This window comes from Triturus cristatus, chromosome 7 (genome assembly GCF_964204655.1).
Source record: "Triturus cristatus chromosome 7, aTriCri1.1, whole genome shotgun sequence".
Taxonomy (NCBI): Eukaryota; Metazoa; Chordata; class Amphibia; order Caudata; family Salamandridae; genus Triturus; species Triturus cristatus.
The window spans coordinates 967,788,233-967,808,382 of record NC_140590.1 but is presented as its reverse complement, the minus strand read 5'-3'; the positions used below and the strand labels follow the sequence as shown (position 1 = coordinate 967,808,382).

The 20,150-nt window shown below is 48.8% G+C and overlaps 1 protein-coding gene across 1 annotated transcript in view; it reads right to left on the bottom strand.

The window, feature by feature from the left end:
• TGFBI (transforming growth factor beta induced) overlaps window positions 1–20,150 on the bottom strand; it is a 234,077-nt gene that overhangs the window by 191,658 nt on the left and 22,269 nt on the right. The window contains exon 2 of the mRNA XM_085618009.1: window positions 17,650–17,748. Coding sequence (XP_085474135.1) covers window positions 17,650–17,748 — 99 coding nt within the window. The remainder of the gene's footprint in view (window positions 1–17,649; window positions 17,749–20,150) is intronic.

Genomic DNA, 20,150 nt, shown 5'->3' with positions numbered 1-20,150 from the left:
CTCACCCCTAGTCAACTGATCTGGGTTTAATCCATCACCATTCTTTAGCCCACTCTGCCACCCCAGTTCAGACCTGGCCATATGCAAATCAGTCTGACCCTGTGCCTCATGGGAACAGTCCAGCCCGAACTGCCAAGCCATGTCTTCCCTGGACCGGAAACAAGCTTCCTAAGACCAGTTTCTGGCATTTCAGCCGTCTTCAGCCAGGCTTGCTTGAATCCAGTGGCACAGTGAGCAAGGGACTCACGTCTGAGCATACCCTGCCAACTTATGGCAAACAAAGCAAAACCAAAGGAAATGATGGACGGAGTGTTGAACATTGCAAGCACTCACCCCCAGTCAACTGATCTGGGTTTAATCCATCACCATTCTTTAGCCCACTCTGCCACCCCAGCTCAGACCTGGCCATATGCAAATCAGTCTGACCCTGTGCCTCATGGGAACAGTCCAGCCCGAACTGCCAAGCCATGTCTTCCCTGGACCGAAAACAAGCTTCCTAAGACCAGTTTCTGGCATTTCAGCCGTCTTCAGCCAGGCTTGCTTGAATCCAGTGGCACAGTGAGCAAGGGACTCACGTCTGAGCATACCCTGCCAACTTATGGCGAACAAAGCAAAACCAAAGGAAATGATGGACGGAGTGTTGAACATTGCAAGCACTCACCCCCAGTCAACTGATCTGGGTTTAATCCATCACCATTCTTTAGCCCACTCTGCCACCCCAGTTCAGACCTGGCCATATGCAAATCAGTCTGACCCTGTGCCTCATGGGAACAGTCCAGCCCGAACTTCCAAGCCATGTCTTCCCTGGACCGGAAACAAGCTTCCTAAGACCAGTTTCTGGCATTTCAGCCGTCTTCAGCCAGGCTTGCTTAAATCCAGTGGCACAGTGAGCAAGGGACTCACGTCTGAGCATACCCTGCCAACTTATGGCGAACAAAGCAAAACCAAAGGAAATGATGGACGGAGTGTTGAACATTGCAAGCACTCACCCCCAGTCAACTGATCTGGGTTTAATCCATCACCATTCTTTAGCCCACTCTGCCACCCCAGTTCAGACCTGGCCATATGCAAATCAGTCTGACCCTGTGCCTCATGAGAACAGTCCAGCCCGAACTGCCAAGCCATGTCTTCCCTGGACCGGAAACAAGCTTCCTAAGACCAGTTTCTGGCATTTCAGCCGTCTTCAGCCAGGCTTGCTTGAATACAGTGGCACAGTGAGCAAGGGACTCACGTGTGAGCATACCCTGCCAACTTATGGCAAACAAAGCAAATCCAAAGGAAATGATGGACGGAGTGTTGAACATTGCAAGCACTCACCCCCAGTCAACTGATCTGGGTTTAATCCATCACCATTCTTTAGCCCACTCTGCCACCCCAGTTCAGACCTGGCCATATGCAAATCAGTCTGACCCTGTGCCTCATGGGAACAGTCCAGCCCGAACTGCCAAGCCATGTCTTCCCTGGACCGGAAACAAGCTTCCTAAGACCAGTTTCTGGCATTTCAGCCGTCTTCAGCCAGGCTTGCTTGAATCCAGTGGCACAGTGAGCAAGGGACTCACGTCTGAGCATACCCTGCCAACTTATGGCGAACAAAGCAAAACCAAAGGAAATGATGGACGGAGTGTTGAACATTGCAAGCACTCACCCCCAGTCAACTCATCTGGGTTTAATCCATCACCATTCTTTAGCCCACTCGGCCACCCCAGTTCAGACCTGGCCATATGCAAATCAGTCTGACCCTGTGCCTCATGGGAACAGTCCAGCCCGAACTGCCAAGCCATGTCTTCCCTGGACCGGAAACAAGCTTCCTAAGACCAGTTTCTGGCATTTCAGCCGTCTTCAGCCAGGCTTGCTTGAATCCAGTGGCACAGTGAGCAAGGGACTCACGTCTGAGCATACCCTGCCAACTTATGGCGAACAAAGCAAAACCAAAGGAAATGATGGACGGAGTGTTGAACATTGCAAGCACTCACCCCCAGTCAACTGATCTGGGTTTAATCCATCACCATTCTTTAGCCCACTCTGCCACCCCAGTTCAGACCTGGCCATATGCAAATCAGTCTGACCCTGTGCCTCATGGGAACAGTCCAGCCCGAACTGCCAAGCCATGTCTTCCCTGGACCGGAAACAAGCTTCCTAAGACCAGTTTCTGGCATTTCAGCCGTCTTCAGCCAGGCTTGCTTGAATCCAGTGGCACAGTGAGCAAGGGACTCACGTCTGAGCATACCCTGCCAACTTATGGCGAACAAAGCAAAACCAAAGGAAATGATGGACGGAGTGTTGAACATTGCAAGCACTCACCCCCAGTCAACTGATCTGGGTTTAATCCATCACCATTCTTTAGCCCACTCTGCCACCCCAGTTCAGACCTGGCCATATGCAAATCAGTCTGACCCTGTGCCTCATGGGAACAGTCCAGCCCGAACTGCCAAGCCATGTCTTCCCTGGACCGGAAACAAGCTTCCTAAGACCAGTTTCTGGCATTTCAGCCGTCTTCAGCCAGGCTTGCTTGAATCCAGTGGCACAGTGAGCAAGGGACTCACGTCTGAGCATACCCTGCCAACTTATGGCGAACAAAGCAAAACCAAAGGAAATGATGGACGGAGTGTTGAACATTTCAAGCACTCACCCCCCAGTCAACTGATCTGGGTTTAATCCATCACCATTCTTTAGCCCACTCTGCCACCCCAGTTCAGACCTGGCCATATGCAAATCAGTCTGACCCTGTGCCTCATGGGAACAGTCCAGCCCGAACTGCCAAGCCATGTCTTCCCTGGACCGGAAACAAGCTTCCTAAGACCAGTTTCTGGCATTTCAGCCGTCTTCAGCCAGGCTTGCTTGAATCCAGTGGCACAGTGAGCAACGGACTCACGTCTGAGCATACCCTGCCAACTTATGGCGAACAAAGCAAAACCAAAGGAAATGATGGACGGAGTGTTGAACATTGCAAGCACTCACCCCCAGTCAACTGATCTGGGTTTAATCCATCACCATTCTTTAGCCCACTCTGCCACCCCAGTTCAGACCTGGCCATATGCAAATCAGTCTGACCCTGTGCCTCATGGGAACAGTCCAGCCCGAACTGCCAAGCCATGTCTTCCCTGGACCGGAAACAAGCTTCCTAAGACCAGTTTCTGGCATTTCAGCCGTCTTCAGCCAGGCTTGCTTGAATCCAGTGGCACAGTGAGCAAGGGACTCACGTCTGAGCATAGACCTGCCAACTTATGGCGAACAAAGCAAAACCAAAGGAAATGATGGACGGAGTGTTGAACATTGCAAGCACTCACCCCCAGTCAACTGATCTGGGTTTAATCCATCACCATTCTTTAGCCCACTCTGCCACCCCAGTTCAGACCTGGCCATATGCAAATCAGTCTGACCCTGTGCCTCATGGGAACAGTCCAGCCCGAACTGCCAAGCCATGTCTTCCCTGGACCGGAAACAAGCTTCCTGAGACCAGTTTCTGGCATTTCAGCCGTCTTCAGCCAGGCTTGCTTGAATCCAGTGGCACAGTGAGCAAGGGACTCACGTCTGAGCATACCCTGCCAACTTATGGCGAACAAAGCAAAACCAAAGGAAATGATGGACGGAGTGTTGAACATTGCAAGCACTCACCCCCAGTCAACTGATCTGGGTTTAATCCATCACCATTCTTTAGCCCACTCTGCCACCCCAGTTCAGACCTGGCCATATGCAAATCAGTCTGACCCTGTGCCTCATGGGAACAGTCCAGCCCGAACTGCCAAGCCATGTCTTCCCTGGACCGGAAACAAGCTTCCTAAGACCAGTTTCTGGCATTTCAGCCGTCTTCAGCCAGGCTTGCTTGAATCCAGTGGCACAGTGAGCAAGGGACTCACGTCTGAGCATACCCTGCCAATTTATGGCGAACAAAGCAAAACCAAAGGAAATGATGGACGGAGTGTTGAACATTGCAAGCACTCACCCCCAGTCAACTGATCTGGGTTTAATCCATCACCATTCTTTAGCCCACTCTGCCACCCCAGTTCAGACCTGGCCATATGCAAATCAGTCTGACCCTGTGCCTCATGGGAACAGTCCAGCCCGAACTGCCAAGCCATGTCTTCCCTGGACCGGAAACAAGCTTCCTAAGACCAGTTTCTGGCATTTCAGCCGTCTTCAGCCAGGCTTGCTTGAATCCAGTGGCACAGTGAGCAAGGGACTCACGTCTGAGCATACCCTGCCAACTTATGACGAACAAAGCAAAACCAAAGGAAATGATGGACGGAGTGTTGAACATTGCAAGCACTCACCCCCAGTCAACTGATCTGGGTTTAATCCATCACCATTCTTTAGCCCACTCTGCCACCCCAGTTCAGACCTGGCCATATGCAAATCAGTCTGACCCTGTGCCTCATGGGAACAGTCCAGCCCGAACTGCCAAGCCATGTCTTCCCTGGACCGGAAACAAGCTTCCTAAGACCAGTTTCTGGCATTTCAGCCGTCTTCAGCCAGGCTTGCTTGAATCCAGTGGCACAGTGAGCAAGGGACTCACGTCTGAGCATACCCTGCCAACTTATGGCGAACAAAGCAAAACCAAAGGAAATGATGGACGGAGTGTTGAACATTGCAAGCACTCACCCCCAGTCAACTGATCTGGGTTTAATCCATCACCATTCTTTAGCCCACTCTGCCAACCCAGTTCAGACCTGACCATATGCAAATCAGTCTGACCCTGTGCCTCATGGGAACAGTCCAGCCCGAACTGCCAAGCCATGTCTTCCCTGGACCGGAAACAAGCTTCCTAAGACCAGTTTCTGGCATTTCAGCCGTCTTCAGCCAGGCTTGCTTGAATCCAGTGGCACAGTGAGCAAGGGACTCACGTCTGAGCATACCCTGCCAACTTATGGCGAACAAAGCAAAACCAAAGGAAATGATGGACGGAGTGTTGAACATTGCAAGCACTCACCCCCAGTCAACTGATCTGGGTTTAATCCATCACCATTCTTTAGCCCACTCTGCCACCCCAGTTCAGACCTGGCCATATGCAAATCAGTCTGACCCTGTGCCTCATGGGAACAGTCCAGCCCGAACTGCCAAGCCATGTCTTCCCTGGACCGGAAACAAGCTTCCTAAGACCAGTTTCTGGCATTTCAGCCGTCTTCAGCCAGGCTTGCTTGAATCCAGTGGCACAGTGAGCAAGGGACTCACGTCTGAGCATACCCTGCCAACTTATGGCGAACAAAGCAAAACCAAAGGAAATGATGGGCGGAGTGTTGAACATTGCAAGCACTCACCCCCAGTCAACTGATCTGGGTTTAATCCATCACCATTCTTTAGCCCACTCTGCCACCCCAGTTCAGACCTGGCCATATGCAAATCAGTCTGACCCTGTGCCTCATGGGAACAGTCCAGCCCGAACTGCCAAGCCATGTCTTCCCTGGACCGGAAACAAGCTTCCTAAGACCAGTTTCTGGCATTTCAGCCGTCTTCAGCCAGGCTTGCTTGAATCCAGTGGCACAGTGAGCAAGGGACTCACGTCTGAGCATACCCTGCCAACTTATGGCGAACAAAGCAAAACCAAAGGAAATGATGGACGGAGTGTTGAACATTGCAAGCACTCACCCCCAGTCAACTCATCTGGGTTTAATCCATCACCATTCTTTAGCCCACTCGGCCACCCCAGTTCAGACCTGGCCATATGCAAATCAGTCTGACCCTGTGCCTCATGGGAACAGTCCAGCCCGAACTGCCAAGCCATGTCTTCCCTGGACCGGAAACAAGCTTCCTAAGACCAGTTTCTGGCATTTCAGCCGTCTTCAGCCAGGCTTGCTTGAATCCAGTGGCACAGTGAGCAAGGGACTCACGTCTGAGCATACCCTGCCAACTTATGGCGAACAAAGCAAAACCAAAGGAAATGATGGACGGAGTGTTGAACATTGCAAGCACTCACCCCCAGTCAACTGATCTGGGTTTAATCCATCACCATTCTTTAGCCCACTCTGCCACCCCAGTTCAGACCTGGCCATATGCAAATCAGTCTGACCCTGTGCCTCATGGGAACAGTCCAGCCCGAACTGCCAAGCCATGTCTTCCCTGGACCGGAAACAAGCTTCCTAAGACCAGTTTCTGGCATTTCAGCCGTCTTCAGCCAGGCTTGCTTGAATCCAGTGGCACAGTGAGCAAGGGACTCACGTCTGAGCATACCCTGCCAACTTATGGCGAACAAAGCAAAACCAAAGGAAATGATGGACGGAGTGTTGAACATTGCAAGCACTCACCCCCAGTCAACTGATCTGGGTTTAATCCATCACCATTCTTTAGCCCACTCTGCCACCCCAGTTCAGACCTGGCCATATGCAAATCAGTCTGACCCTGTGCCTCATGGGAACAGTCCAGCCCGAACTGCCAAGCCATGTCTTCCCTGGACCGGAAACAAGCTTCCTAAGACCAGTTTCTGGCATTTCAGCCGTCTTCAGCCAGGCTTGCTTGAATCCAGTGGCACAGTGAGCAAGGGACTCACGTCTGAGCATACCCTGCCAACTTATGGCGAACAAAGCAAAACCAAAGGAAATGATGGACGGAGTGTTGAACATTTCAAGCACTCACCCCCCAGTCAACTGATCTGGGTTTAATCCATCACCATTCTTTAGCCCACTCTGCCACCCCAGTTCAGACCTGGCCATATGCAAATCAGTCTGACCCTGTGCCTCATGGGAACAGTCCAGCCCGAACTGCCAAGCCATGTCTTCCCTGGACCGGAAACAAGCTTCCTAAGACCAGTTTCTGGCATTTCAGCCGTCTTCAGCCAGGCTTGCTTGAATCCAGTGGCACAGTGAGCAACGGACTCACGTCTGAGCATACCCTGCCAACTTATGGCGAACAAAGCAAAACCAAAGGAAATGATGGACGGAGTGTTGAACATTGCAAGCACTCACCCCCAGTCAACTGATCTGGGTTTAATCCATCACCATTCTTTAGCCCACTCTGCCACCCCAGTTCAGACCTGGCCATATGCAAATCAGTCTGACCCTGTGCCTCATGGGAACAGTCCAGCCCGAACTGCCAAGCCATGTCTTCCCTGGACCGGAAACAAGCTTCCTAAGACCAGTTTCTGGCATTTCAGCCGTCTTCAGCCAGGCTTGCTTGAATCCAGTGGCACAGTGAGCAAGGGACTCACGTCTGAGCATAGACCTGCCAACTTATGGCGAACAAAGCAAAACCAAAGGAAATGATGGACGGAGTGTTGAACATTGCAAGCACTCACCCCCAGTCAACTGATCTGGGTTTAATCCATCACCATTCTTTAGCCCACTCTGCCACCCCAGTTCAGACCTGGCCATATGCAAATCAGTCTGACCCTGTGCCTCATGGGAACAGTCCAGCCCGAACTGCCAAGCCATGTCTTCCCTGGACCGGAAACAAGCTTCCTGAGACCAGTTTCTGGCATTTCAGCCGTCTTCAGCCAGGCTTGCTTGAATCCAGTGGCACAGTGAGCAAGGGACTCACGTCTGAGCATACCCTGCCAACTTATGGCGAACAAAGCAAAACCAAAGGAAATGATGGACGGAGTGTTGAACATTGCAAGCACTCACCCCCAGTCAACTGATCTGGGTTTAATCCATCACCATTCTTTAGCCCACTCTGCCACCCCAGTTCAGACCTGGCCATATGCAAATCAGTCTGACCCTGTGCCTCATGGGAACAGTCCAGCCCGAACTGCCAAGCCATGTCTTCCCTGGACCGGAAACAAGCTTCCTAAGACCAGTTTCTGGCATTTCAGCCGTCTTCAGCCAGGCTTGCTTGAATCCAGTGGCACAGTGAGCAAGGGACTCACGTCTGAGCATACCCTGCCAACTTATGGCGAACAAAGCAAAACCAAAGGAAATGATGGACGGAGTGTTGAACATTGCAAGCACTCACCCCCAGTCAACTGATCTGGGTTTAATCCATCACCATTCTTTAGCCCACTCTGCCACCCCAGTTCAGACCTGGCCATATGCAAATCAGTCTGACCCTGTGCCTCATGGGAACAGTCCAGCCCGAACTGCCAAGCCATGTCTTCCCTGGACCGGAAACAAGCTTCCTAAGACCAGTTTCTGGCATTTCAGCCGTCTTCAGCCAGGCTTGCTTGAATCCAGTGGCACAGTGAGCAAGGGACTCACGTCTGAGCATACCCTGCCAACTTATGACGAACAAAGCAAAACCAAAGGAAATGATGGACGGAGTGTTGAACATTGCAAGCACTCACCCCCAGTCAACTGATCTGGGTTTAATCCATCACCATTCTTTAGCCCACTCTGCCACCCCAGTTCAGACCTGGCCATATGCAAATCAGTCTGACCCTGTGCCTCATGGGAACAGTCCAGCCCGAACTGCCAAGCCATGTCTTCCCTGGACCGGAAACAAGCTTCCTAAGACCAGTTTCTGGCATTTCAGCCGTCTTCAGCCAGGCTTGCTTGAATCCAGTGGCACAGTGAGCAAGGGACTCACGTCTGAGCATACCCTGCCAACTTATGGCGAACAAAGCAAAACCAAAGGAAATGATGGACGGAGTGTTGAACATTGCAAGCACTCACCCCCAGTCAACTGATCTGGGTTTAATCCATCACCATTCTTTAGCCCACTCTGCCAACCCAGTTCAGACCTGACCATATGCAAATCAGTCTGACCCTGTGCCTCATGGGAACAGTCCAGCCCGAACTGCCAAGCCATGTCTTCCCTGGACCGGAAACAAGCTTCCTAAGACCAGTTTCTGGCATTTCAGCCGTCTTCAGCCAGGCTTGCTTGAATCCAGTGGCACAGTGAGCAAGGGACTCACGTCTGAGCATACCCTGCCAACTTATGGCGAACAAAGCAAAACCAAAGGAAATGATGGACGGAGTGTTGAACATTGCAAGCACTCACCCCCAGTCAACTGATCTGGGTTTAATCCATCACCATTCTTTAGCCCACTCTGCCACCCCAGTTCAGACCTGGCCATATGCAAATCAGTCTGACCCTGTGCCTCATGGGAACAGTCCAGCCCGAACTGCCAAGCCATGTCTTCCCTGGACCGGAAACAAGCTTCCTAAGACCAGTTTCTGGCATTTCAGCCGTCTTCAGCCAGGCTTGCTTGATTCCAGTGGCACAGTGAGCAAGGGACTCACGTCTGAGCATACCCTGCCAACTTATGGCGAACAAAGCAAAACCAAAGGAAATGATGGGCGGAGTGTTGAACATTGCAAGCACTCACCCCCAGTCAACTGATCTGGGTTTAATCCATCACCATTCTTTAGCCCACTCTGCCACCCCAGTTCAGACCTGGCCATATGCAAATCAGTCTGACCCTGTGCCTCATGGGAACAGTCCAGCCCGAACTGCCAAGCCATGTCTTCCCTGGACCGGAAACAAGCTTCCTAAGACCAGTTTCTGGCATTTCAGCTATCTTCAGCCAGGCTTGCTTGAATCCAGTGGCACAGTGAGCAAGGGACTCACGTCTGAGCATACCCTGCCAACTTATGGCGAACAAAGCAAAACCAAAGGAAATGATGGACGGAGTGTTGAACATTGCAAGCACTCACCCCCAGTCAACTGATCTGGGTTTAATCCATCACCATTCTTTAGCCCACTCTGCCACCCCAGTTCAGACCTGGCCATATGCAAATCAGTCTGACCCTGTGCCTCATGGGAACAGTCCAGCCCGAACTGCCAAGCCATGTCTTCCCTGGACCGGAAACAAGCTTCCTAAGACCAGTTTCTGGCATTTCAGCCGTCTTCAGCCAGGCTTGCTTGAATCCAGTGGCACAGTGAGCAAGGGACTCACGTCTGAGCATACCCTGCCAACTTATGGCGAACAAAGCAAAACCAAAGGAAATGATGGACGGAGTGTTGAACATTGCAAGCACTCACCCCCAGTCAACTGATCTGGGTTTAATCCATCACCATTCTTTAGCCCACTCTGCCACCCCAGTTCAGACCTAGCCATATGCAAATCAGTCTGACCCTGTGCCTCATGGGAACAGTCCAGCCCGAACTGCCAAGCCATGTCTTCCCTGGACCGGAAACAAGCTTCCTAAGACCAGTTTCTGGCATTTCAGCCGTCTTCAGCCAGGCTTGCTTGAATCCAGTGGCACAGTGAGCAAGGGACTCACGTCTGAGCATACCCTGCCAACTTATGGCGAACAAAGCAAAACCAAAGGAAATGATGGACGGAGTGTTGAACATTGCAAGCACTCACCCCCAGTCAACTGATCTGGGTTTAATCCATCACCATTCTTTAGCCCACTCTGCCAACCCAGTTCAGACCTGGCCATATGCAAATCAGTTTGACCCTGTGCCTCATGGGAACAGTCCAGCCCGAACTGCCAAGCCATGTCTTCCCTGGACCGGAAACAAGCTTCCTAAGACCAGTTTCTGGCATTTCAGCCGTCTTCAGCCAGGCTTGCTTGAATCCAGTGGCACAGTGAGCAAGGGACTCACGTCTGAGCATACCCTGCCAACTTATGGCGAACAAAGCAAAACCAAAGGAAATGATGGACGGAGTGTTGAACATTGCAAGCACTCACCCCCAGTCAACTGATCTGGGTTTAATCCATCACCATTCTTTAGCTCACTCTGCCACCCCAGTTCAGACCTGGCCATATGCAAATCAGTCTGACCCTGTGCCTCATGGGAACAGTCCAGCCCGAACTGCCAAGCCATGTCTTCCCTGGACCGGAAACAAGCTTCCTAAGACCAGTTTCTGGCATTTCAGCCGTCTTCAGCCAGGCTTGCTTGAATCCAGTGGCACAGTGAGCAAGGGACTCACGTCTGAGCATACCCTGCCAACTTATGGCGAACAAAGCAAAACCAAAGGAAATGATGGACGGAGTGTTGAACATTGCAAGCACTCACCCCCAGTCAACTGATCTGGGTTTAATCCATCACCATTCTTTAGCCCACTCTGCCACCCCAGTTCAGACCTGGCCATATGCAAATCAGTCTGACCCTGTGCCTCATGGGAACAGTCCAGCCCGAACTGCCAAGCCATGTCTTCCCTGGACCGGAAACAAGCTTCCTAAGACCAGTTTCTGGCATTTCAGCCGTCTTCAGCCAGGCTTGCTTGAATCCAGTGGCACAGTGAGCAAGGGACTCACGTCTGAGCATACCCTGCCAACTTATGGCGAACAAAGCAAAACCAAAGGAAATGATGGACGGAGTGTTGAACATTGCAAGCACTCACCCCCAGTCAACTGATCTGGGTTTAATCCATCACCATTCTTTAGCCCACTCTGCCAACCCAGTTCAGACCTGACCATATGCAAATCAGTCTGACCCTGTGCCTCATGGGAACAGTCCAGCCCGAACTGCCAAGCCATGTCTTCCCTGGACCGGAAACAAGCTTCCTAAGACCAGTTTCTGGCATTTCAGCCGTCTTCAGCCAGGCTTGCTTGAATCCAGTGGCACAGTGAGCAAGGCACTCACGTCTGAGCATACCCTGCCAACTTATGGCGAACAAAGCAAAACCAAAGGAAATGATGGACGGAGTGTTGAACATTGCAAGCACTCACCCCCAGTCCACTGATCTGGGTTTAATCCATCACCATTCTTTAGCCCACTCTGCCACCCCAGTTCAGACCTGGCCATATGCAAATCAGTCTGACCCTGTGCCTCATGGGAACAGTCCAGCCCGAACTGCCAAGCCATGTCTTCCCTGGACCGGAAACAAGCTTCCTAAGACCATTTTCTGGCATTTCAGCCGTCTTCAGCCAGGCTTGCTTGAATCCAGTGGCACAGTGAGCAAGGGACTCACGTCTGAGCATACCCTGCCAACTTATGGCGAACAAAGCAAAACCAAAGGAAATGATGGACGGAGTGTTGAACATTGCAAGCACTCACCCCCAGTCAACTGATCTGGGTTTAATCCATAACCATTCTTTAGCCCACTCTGCCACCCCAGTTCAGACCTAGCCATATGCAAATCAGTCTGACCCTGTGCCTCATGGGAACAGTCCAGCCCGAACTGCCAAGCCATGTCTTCCCTGGACCGGAAACAAGCTTCCTAAGACCAGTTTCTGGCATTTCAGCCGTCTTCAGCCAGGCTTGCTTGAATCCAGTGGCACAGTGAGCAAGGGACTCACGTCTGAGCATACCCTGCCAACTTATGGCGAACAAAGCAAAACCAAAGGAAATGATGGACGGAGTGTTGAACATTGCAAGCACTCACCCCCAGTCAACTGATCTGGGTTTAATCCATCACCATTCTTTAGCCCACTCTGCCACCCCAGTTCAGACCTGGCCATATGCAAATCAGTCTGACCCTGTGCCTCATGGGAACAGTCCAGCCCGAACTGCCAAGCCATGTCTTCCCTGGACCAGAAACAAGCTTCCTAAGACCAGTTTCTGGCATTTCAGCCGTCTTCAGCCAAGCTTGCTTGAATCCAGTGGCACAGTGAGCAAGGGACTCACGTCTGAGCATACCCTGCCAACTTATGGCGAACAAAGCAAAACCAAAGGAAATGATGGACGGAGTGTTGAACATTGCAAGCACTCACCCCCAGTCAACTGATCTGGGTTTAATCCATCACCATTCTTTAGCCCACTCTGCCACCCCAGTTCAGACCTGGCCATATGCAAATCAGTCTGACCCTGTGCCTCATGGGAACAGTCCAGCCCGAACTGCCAAGCCATGTCTTCCCTGGACCGGAAACAAGCTTCCTAAGACCAGTTTCTGGCATTTCAGCCGTCTTCAGCCAGGCTTGCTTGAATCCAGTGGCACAGTGAGCAAGGGACTCACGTCTGAGCATACCCTGCCAACTTATGGCGAACAAAGCAAAACCAAAGGAAATGATGGACGGAGTGTTGAACATTGCAAGCACTCACCCCCAGTCAACTGATCTGGGTTTAATACATCACCATTCTTTAGCCCACTCTGCCACCCCAGTTCAGACCTGGCCATATGCAAATCAGTCTGACCCTGTGCCTCATGGGAACAGTCCAGCCCGAACTGCCAAGCCATGTCTTCCCTGGACCGGAAACAAGCTTCCTAAGACCAGTTTCTGGCATTTCAGCCGTCTTCAGCCAGGCTTGCTTGAATCCAGTGGCACAGTGAGCAAGGGACTCACGTCTGAGCATACCCTGCCAACTTATGGCGAACAAAGCAAAACCAAAGGAAATGATGGACGGAGTGTTGAACATTGCAAGCACTCACCCCCAGTCAACTGATCTGGGTTTAATCCATCACCATTCTTTAGCCCACTCTGCCACCCCAGTTCAGACCTGGCCATATGCAAATCAGTCTGACCCTGTGCCTCATGGGAACAGTCCAGCCCGAACTGCCAAGCCATGTCTTCCCTGGACCGGAAACAAGCTTCCTAAGACCAGTTTCTGGCATTTCAGCCGTCTTCAGCCAGGCTTGCTTGAATCCAGAGGCACAGTGAGCAAGGGACTCACGTCTGAGCATACCCTGCCAACTTATGGCGAACAAAGCAAAACCAAAGGAAATGATGGACGGAGTGTTGAACATTGCAAGCACTCACCCCCAGTCAACTGATCTGGGTTTAATCCATCACCATTCTTTAGCCCACTCTGCCACCCCAGTTCAGACCTGGCCATATGCAAATCAGTCTGACCCTGTGCCTCATGGGAACAGTCCAGCCCGAACTGCCAAGCCATGTCTTCCCTGGACCGGAAACAAGCTTCCTAAGACCAGTTTCTGGCATTTCAGCCGTCTTCAGCCAGGCTTGCTTGAATCCAGTGGCACAGTGAGCAAGGGACTCACGTCTGAGCATACCCTGCCAACTTATGGCGAACAAAGCAAAACCAAAGGAAATGATGGACGGAGTGTTGAACATTGCAAGCACTCACCCCCAGTCAACTGATCTGGGTTTAATCCATCACCATTCTTTAGCCCACTCTGCCACCCCAGTTCAGACCTGGCCATATGCAAATCAGTCTGACCCTGTGCCTCATGGGAACAGTCCAGCCCGAACTGCCAAGCCATGTCTTCCCTGGACCGGAAACAAGCTTCCTAAGACCAGTTTCTGGCATTTCAGCCGTCTTCAGCCAGGCTTGCTTGAATCCAGTGGCACAGTGAGCAAGGGACTCACGTCTGAGCATACCCTGCCAACTTATGGCGAACAAAGCAAAACCAAAGGAAATGATGGACGGAGTGTTGAACATTGCAAGCACTCACCCCCAGTCAACTGATCTGGGTTTAATCCATCACCATTCTTTAGCCCACTCTGCCACCCCAGTTCAGACCTGGCCATATGCAAATCAGTCTGACCCTGTGCCTCATGGGAACAGTCCAGCCCGAACTGCCAAGCCATGTCTTCCCTGGACCGGAAACAAGCTTCCTAAGACCAGTTTCTGGCATTTCAGCCGTCTTCAGCCAGGCTTGCTTGAATCCAGTGGCACAGTGAGCAAGGGACTCACGTCTGAGCATACCCTGCCAACTTATGGCGAACAAAGCAAAACCAAAGGAAATGATGGACGGAGTGTTGAACATTGCAAGCACTCACCCCCAGTCAACTGATCTGGGTTTAATCCATCACCATTCTTTAGCCCACTCTGCCACGCCAGTTCAGACCTGACCATATGCAAATCAGTCTGACCCTGTGCCTCATGGGAACAGTCCAGCCCGAACTGCCAAGCCATGTCTTCCCTGGACCGGAAACAAGCTTCCTAAGACCAGTTTCTGGCATTTCAGCCGTCTTCAGCCAGGCTTGCTTGAATCCAGTGGCACAGTGAGCAAGGGACTCACGTCTGAGCATACCCTGCCAACTTATGGCGAACAAAGCAAAACCAAAGGAAATGATGGACGGAGTGTTGAACATTGCAAGCACTCACCCCCAGTCAACTGATCTGGGTTTAATCCATCACCATTCTTTAGCCCACTCTGCCACCCCAGTTCAGACCTGGCCATATGCAAATCAGTCTGAACCTGTGCCTCATGGGAACAGTCCAGCCCGAATTGCCACTGGATTCAAGCAAGCCTGGCTGAAGACGGCTGAAATGCCAGAAACCGGTCCTAGGAAGCTTGTTTCCGGTCCAGGGAAGACATGGCTTGGCAGTTCGGGCTGGACTGTTCCCATGAGGCACAGGGTCAGACTGATTTGCATATGGCCATGTCTGAACTGGGGTGGCAGAGTGGGCTAAAGAACGGTGATGGATTAAACCCAGATCAGTTGACTGGGGGTGAGTGCTTGCAATGTTCAACACTCCGTCCATCATTTCCTTTGGTTTTGCTGTGTTCGCCATAAGTTGGCAGGGTATGCTCAGACGGGAGTCCCTTGCTCACTTTGCCACTGGATTCAAGCAAGCCTGGCTGAAGACGGCTGAAATGCCAGAAACCGGTCCTAGGAAGCTTGTTTCCGGTCCAGGGAAGACATGGCTTGGCAGTTCGGGCTGGACTGTTCCCATGAGGCACAGGGTCAGACTGATTTGCATATGGCCATGTCTGAACTGGGGTGGCAGAGTGGGCTAAAGAACGGTGATGGATTAAACCCAGATCAGTTGACTGGGGGTGAGTGCTTGCAATGTTCAACACTCCGTCCATCATTTCCTTTGGTTTTGCTGTGTAGGCCCACTAGTAGCATTTGATTTGCAGGCCCTAGGCACACACAGTGCACTTTACTAGGGTTTTACCAGTAAATTAAATATGCAAATCATGAATAACCAATCATAATCACAATTTACACAGGGAGCACTTGCACTTTAGCACTGATCAGCAGTGGTAAAGTGCCCAGAGTTCTAAAACCAGCAAAAACGAAATGCAGCAGAGTAAAAAACAGGAGGTCAGAAGCAAAAAAAGACAGGGGGGAAACATGCTACAAATGCCAGGTCTAACGGCTACCTATGAGGAAAAGGCTTATCTTTAAAATGTGCTACCTTACCTTTAAAACCCTGAATTGCAACGCCCCAACCTACCTAAAAAAATAGACTCAGATACTATCACCCGCCCAGATTGCTGAGATCCACAGATAAAGCTCTACTTACATTTACATGGATCCATACCTCCAGATTTGGTGGGAGGTGTTTCTCCTACCTGGCCAACTTTAACTGGAATAAACTTCCCCTAACAATCTGCATATGTACAGAACTGGAAAACTTTGAGGATCTCATAAAAACATGTCTGTTTTAGTTAGCTAAGCTAGTCCTATACTTCGTCTGCTGATTTATTCCTCCGGGGACGATTTGTTGCACTATATCAAGTGGTGAACATAACATACATCTCTTGCTAAAAAATATGCACAGCCGTTATCAGACATTTTAACATCCACTTAGATCCTCAAATTTACTAGGTATTGACCATCCACAGCCTTCTACAATTTTGTAAGCAATGGAATACAGATGTTTTTCAATGTATGTCCCTCGCTGTGTCTCAATCTTTTGGTACATGTACATCACACTTTTGGAAGAATTGAAAATGTAATTTATTGTCTCCATTTTCCTTGCAAAGTACACAACTGTATAAATATCAATCCTATATAAATACGAAAAACAATGCCACTCACTTAATATGACACCTTTTGACATTGCTTCAGTAATAAAAGTAGCCACGTTGAAACTTGCTCAACATTCCATTTGTAGGAGTCCTTATTTGTGGTTCACATGCATTCCAAGCATGTGTCCGCGGATCCTCTTTCTCTTTACTGTAGCCTCTTCCACCACCCAGAAGTGCTCATGTGACTTAAGAAGTAACTAGAGTAGCCGCTAAACGTCCTGTCTTAGTTACTAGGATGTGCCTCTGCTCACCCTTTGCTGAGTTAATACCTTTGCCTTCCTGTACCCAGGTTTTACAGTAGTACCCAAACTCCACGAGCCATAGGGAGGCATCATAAGGAAGACAACAGAACAGTAACAAATCTGGACAATTAAAAAACATATTAATAATACAATTGAGCCATCTGACACAATTTTGATTCCTTGGTAAATTGCAGAAATAAAGCAGATCTTATCAGGAATGTAAACTTTAGGTCTTTGCAAACTATGTCCTCTCTAAAAATCGATTAGTATGCTCGGTTTGGTGATCATCACAAGCACAAAGTTTGCAGTTTATTTCTCAAACTCGTGCTCATTAGGCATGCCCTATTGGGCAGGAAAATAATATTAATGCTGTGAAACATTCTGGTGAAAAAGTGTTATGTATGGCTAATTGAATCTTAATTTTCAAAAACGGTAATTATCTGTTCTTAAAGCAGCATTACCTGCATATTAATCTCTAAATTAGAAAGGAACGTCAAATTATTAGCTAGATGTTTCCCCTTTTGATCTTACTCTATCTCATCGCTCTGATGTTTGAAACACACTTTAATAAATGTGTGAATTCTTTCAGAATAAATGGTGTGTAGTGCGCAATTATGGAGAAAGCTGTGCTTTTTCGAGTGGGATAGGTTGGAGGAAATTAATCTGAAGGCCTTTCAGACACATTAAATACCCAATTTGTCTGTAGTGAAGAAAAGCAATTCATGAACACTGTGTTTGTGATTATTAATTATTGAGTTCATTTTCGTAAAAATAGCTTTTCTGCTTTTCACGTGTCAATGAATACTAAAGAGATTGATTGTCGAAGCACTGCAACGTTGGTTTGTTTCAAAGGCTTATTTATGCATTTTAGAACATTTAAATTTTTTAGCAAGCTAAATAATGTTTGTAAATCAGATTCCAGTGCTTCAGATGTCCAGGTTATGTGGTAAAACAATGAGTAGATGCACTGCCGTTACTTACGTGGATTTCCCACATATTTTCCTCTGGTACCACTGTTTGCAGTTAGTATAGTATTGTTTGTTCGTTCCAATAAGTTTCTGCACAGCGCACACGTTAGGGCTGAGGAAAGGGAAAATAAAAGAAGGCAGGTAAGTATAACAATTTTGGTCGTCAATAAATTCAAATATTGTCTATATTAATTTTCAGGACAAGCATTGAATATTTGATATTACACCAGTGACATAATGCACTTGAGTCTCAGCCCTTTATCATTTTCTTCTACAAAATTCACTTCCAACCCAACATGGACTGCATGTAAGATTTTAAAAAAGTGAAACTTGAACTGACCAAGCTAATCATACATTGAACTGGGAAAAATGTCTTCTCTGGACCCCATGTCCACACATACCTATGTAAATTCGGGAGCGGCTCCTGCATTAGAGCGAAGGAGAGTCGCCTCACTAAATACTGCCCCCCCTAAAAAAACAGAGCTGAAAAATGAAATGGTAATAACGTTTATTTATTACCATTTGATTTTTCAGCAACCAATCCTGAACAGAGTGTCAGGGCGGGGCCTTTGCTGCTGAATGGCAGCATCAAGCTCCGAACTTAAGTTCAAAGTGTGCATGTCTCTTTGGCTGGCTGTTTTGCAACGACCAGCCAGACATGCGCATTTTAAACCTCTCTAAGAGCATTAAGGGAGGCAGCTCGCTACAATCCAGGCGCTTCTCTCATGCTGGTTAACAGCATGAGAGCAGCACCAGGATTGGTTAATGGAGTATCCTGGGTCCCACATTGGAACCTCGAGGAGAGAACACTGGAACACTCGAGCGAGGAGTATGTCGTAGGGCAAGCCAGGAAGGTAAGTGCACCTTCTTTTTATATTTTTAGTACCACCCATATTGTGCCTGCCCCACTACTCTCGATGCATGCCAGCCACCACTATTGAATTTTCATTAATTTCTGTATTGTTTCATTCACACACACCCACAGAACACTCATCCAACCAAGCACACACATACACATTCAATCAGATAGCCAGCCACCAATACAACCATCAAAATCTGCACATCATAAACACACAGACATCTACCCACATATACATACATACGTCCACAGACACACATCCCTTCATCAGTATTTTCTTCCTTTACTCACTTGCAGCAGATTTACCCATCCCCAAATTGTGCAGACACCCAATCCATTTAACCAGCAATACTTATCCATTCATTCACACAGCCGTCCAGCCATCTACACACCTATAAATCTACAGACTCTTGCATACATACATTTATGCAGGTGTATAAGATATCTCAGTGTTTGTTATCTGTGAGTTACAGAGTGCTTTCATATTCATATGTCCTATATGTCTGTTGTCCTATGTAGATGAATACCTGCATTTATGAAGATTACTGTAACGGATAGCTATATGTGTGTTGTTATTTGTGTACATGGCTGTCTGTAAAATGCTGTTTTCTTGATACAAATCTTTGTAGATATTTGTTTTGTGGGTGCCTGTATGCAGTAAGTGTATGCATACTCTATGAAAAAAATCTAACCATTCAGCTTTGTAAATATTCTTTTGGGCTCCTTCTGAAGCCTAATCGGTTGTTTAATTCTGGCACACCTTGAATGGTAAAAGTGCTTTTTCGCCAAGTACATCCAGTTATATTTTTTGTGTGGAGCTCATGGAAGGCTGAATTGGAAGAGTTTCTTTTTGGTGCAATTTTGCAAACATGTCCTTTGTTTAGTCACAACTCTGGATCTATGGTTAAAATACAAATCGTTATCTTACTTTTTTGTATGTTTGCTGAAAACATGTTGGTCAAACACTGTTTGTGATATGGAATGAGGAGCACTGAAGGATGCCTACTTTAACATTTTGCCAATTTGTCTCTTATTACTGTACAAATGTACATAGTTGATCGGTTCATCTCCACTGTTTATTGTAATAGCTATTTTTGAATTTGCCTATAACGTTATTCCCCATCAACAGATTTCCACCAATTTTGGCACTCATTTGATGCAAATAAAGTCTGGGTGCCATTCTGGTTTGTTTTGTGCAGTTCTGTGTAGGGGATAAAAGTTAAGGGAAAAGTAAAAAAATTTGTTTTCCTGTTTTGCTCCAATTGAAACATGGCTCAGTAGCTGCACATGTTTATTAGGGGTGGGCTGAATTTGCTAAGTCGCGCTACGCAAAGCTCCGCGAAATGGTAAAAAATCTCCGCGAGCACGTAGAGTACCGTGAACACGCGGAATTGCTTGTTCCGCCTGTTCTCGATGCTTTTTTCCTGTTTGTGAATACTGTTTGCGTGCTCAGGGGTAAATATCTCGCGAACACGCATTTTGAAAGCGTGAACAAGCAAAACATTCCGCGAAGCCGCGGATCGCAGAATTTTTGCCAATTCCGCGTTCTCCGCGGAATACGAAATTACACAAATTCCGCAAGCGGAACGGAATTTACCACCCAGGCCTAATATTTATGCTAAACTTGGCATGAATATAGAATGTTACTCAGAAAG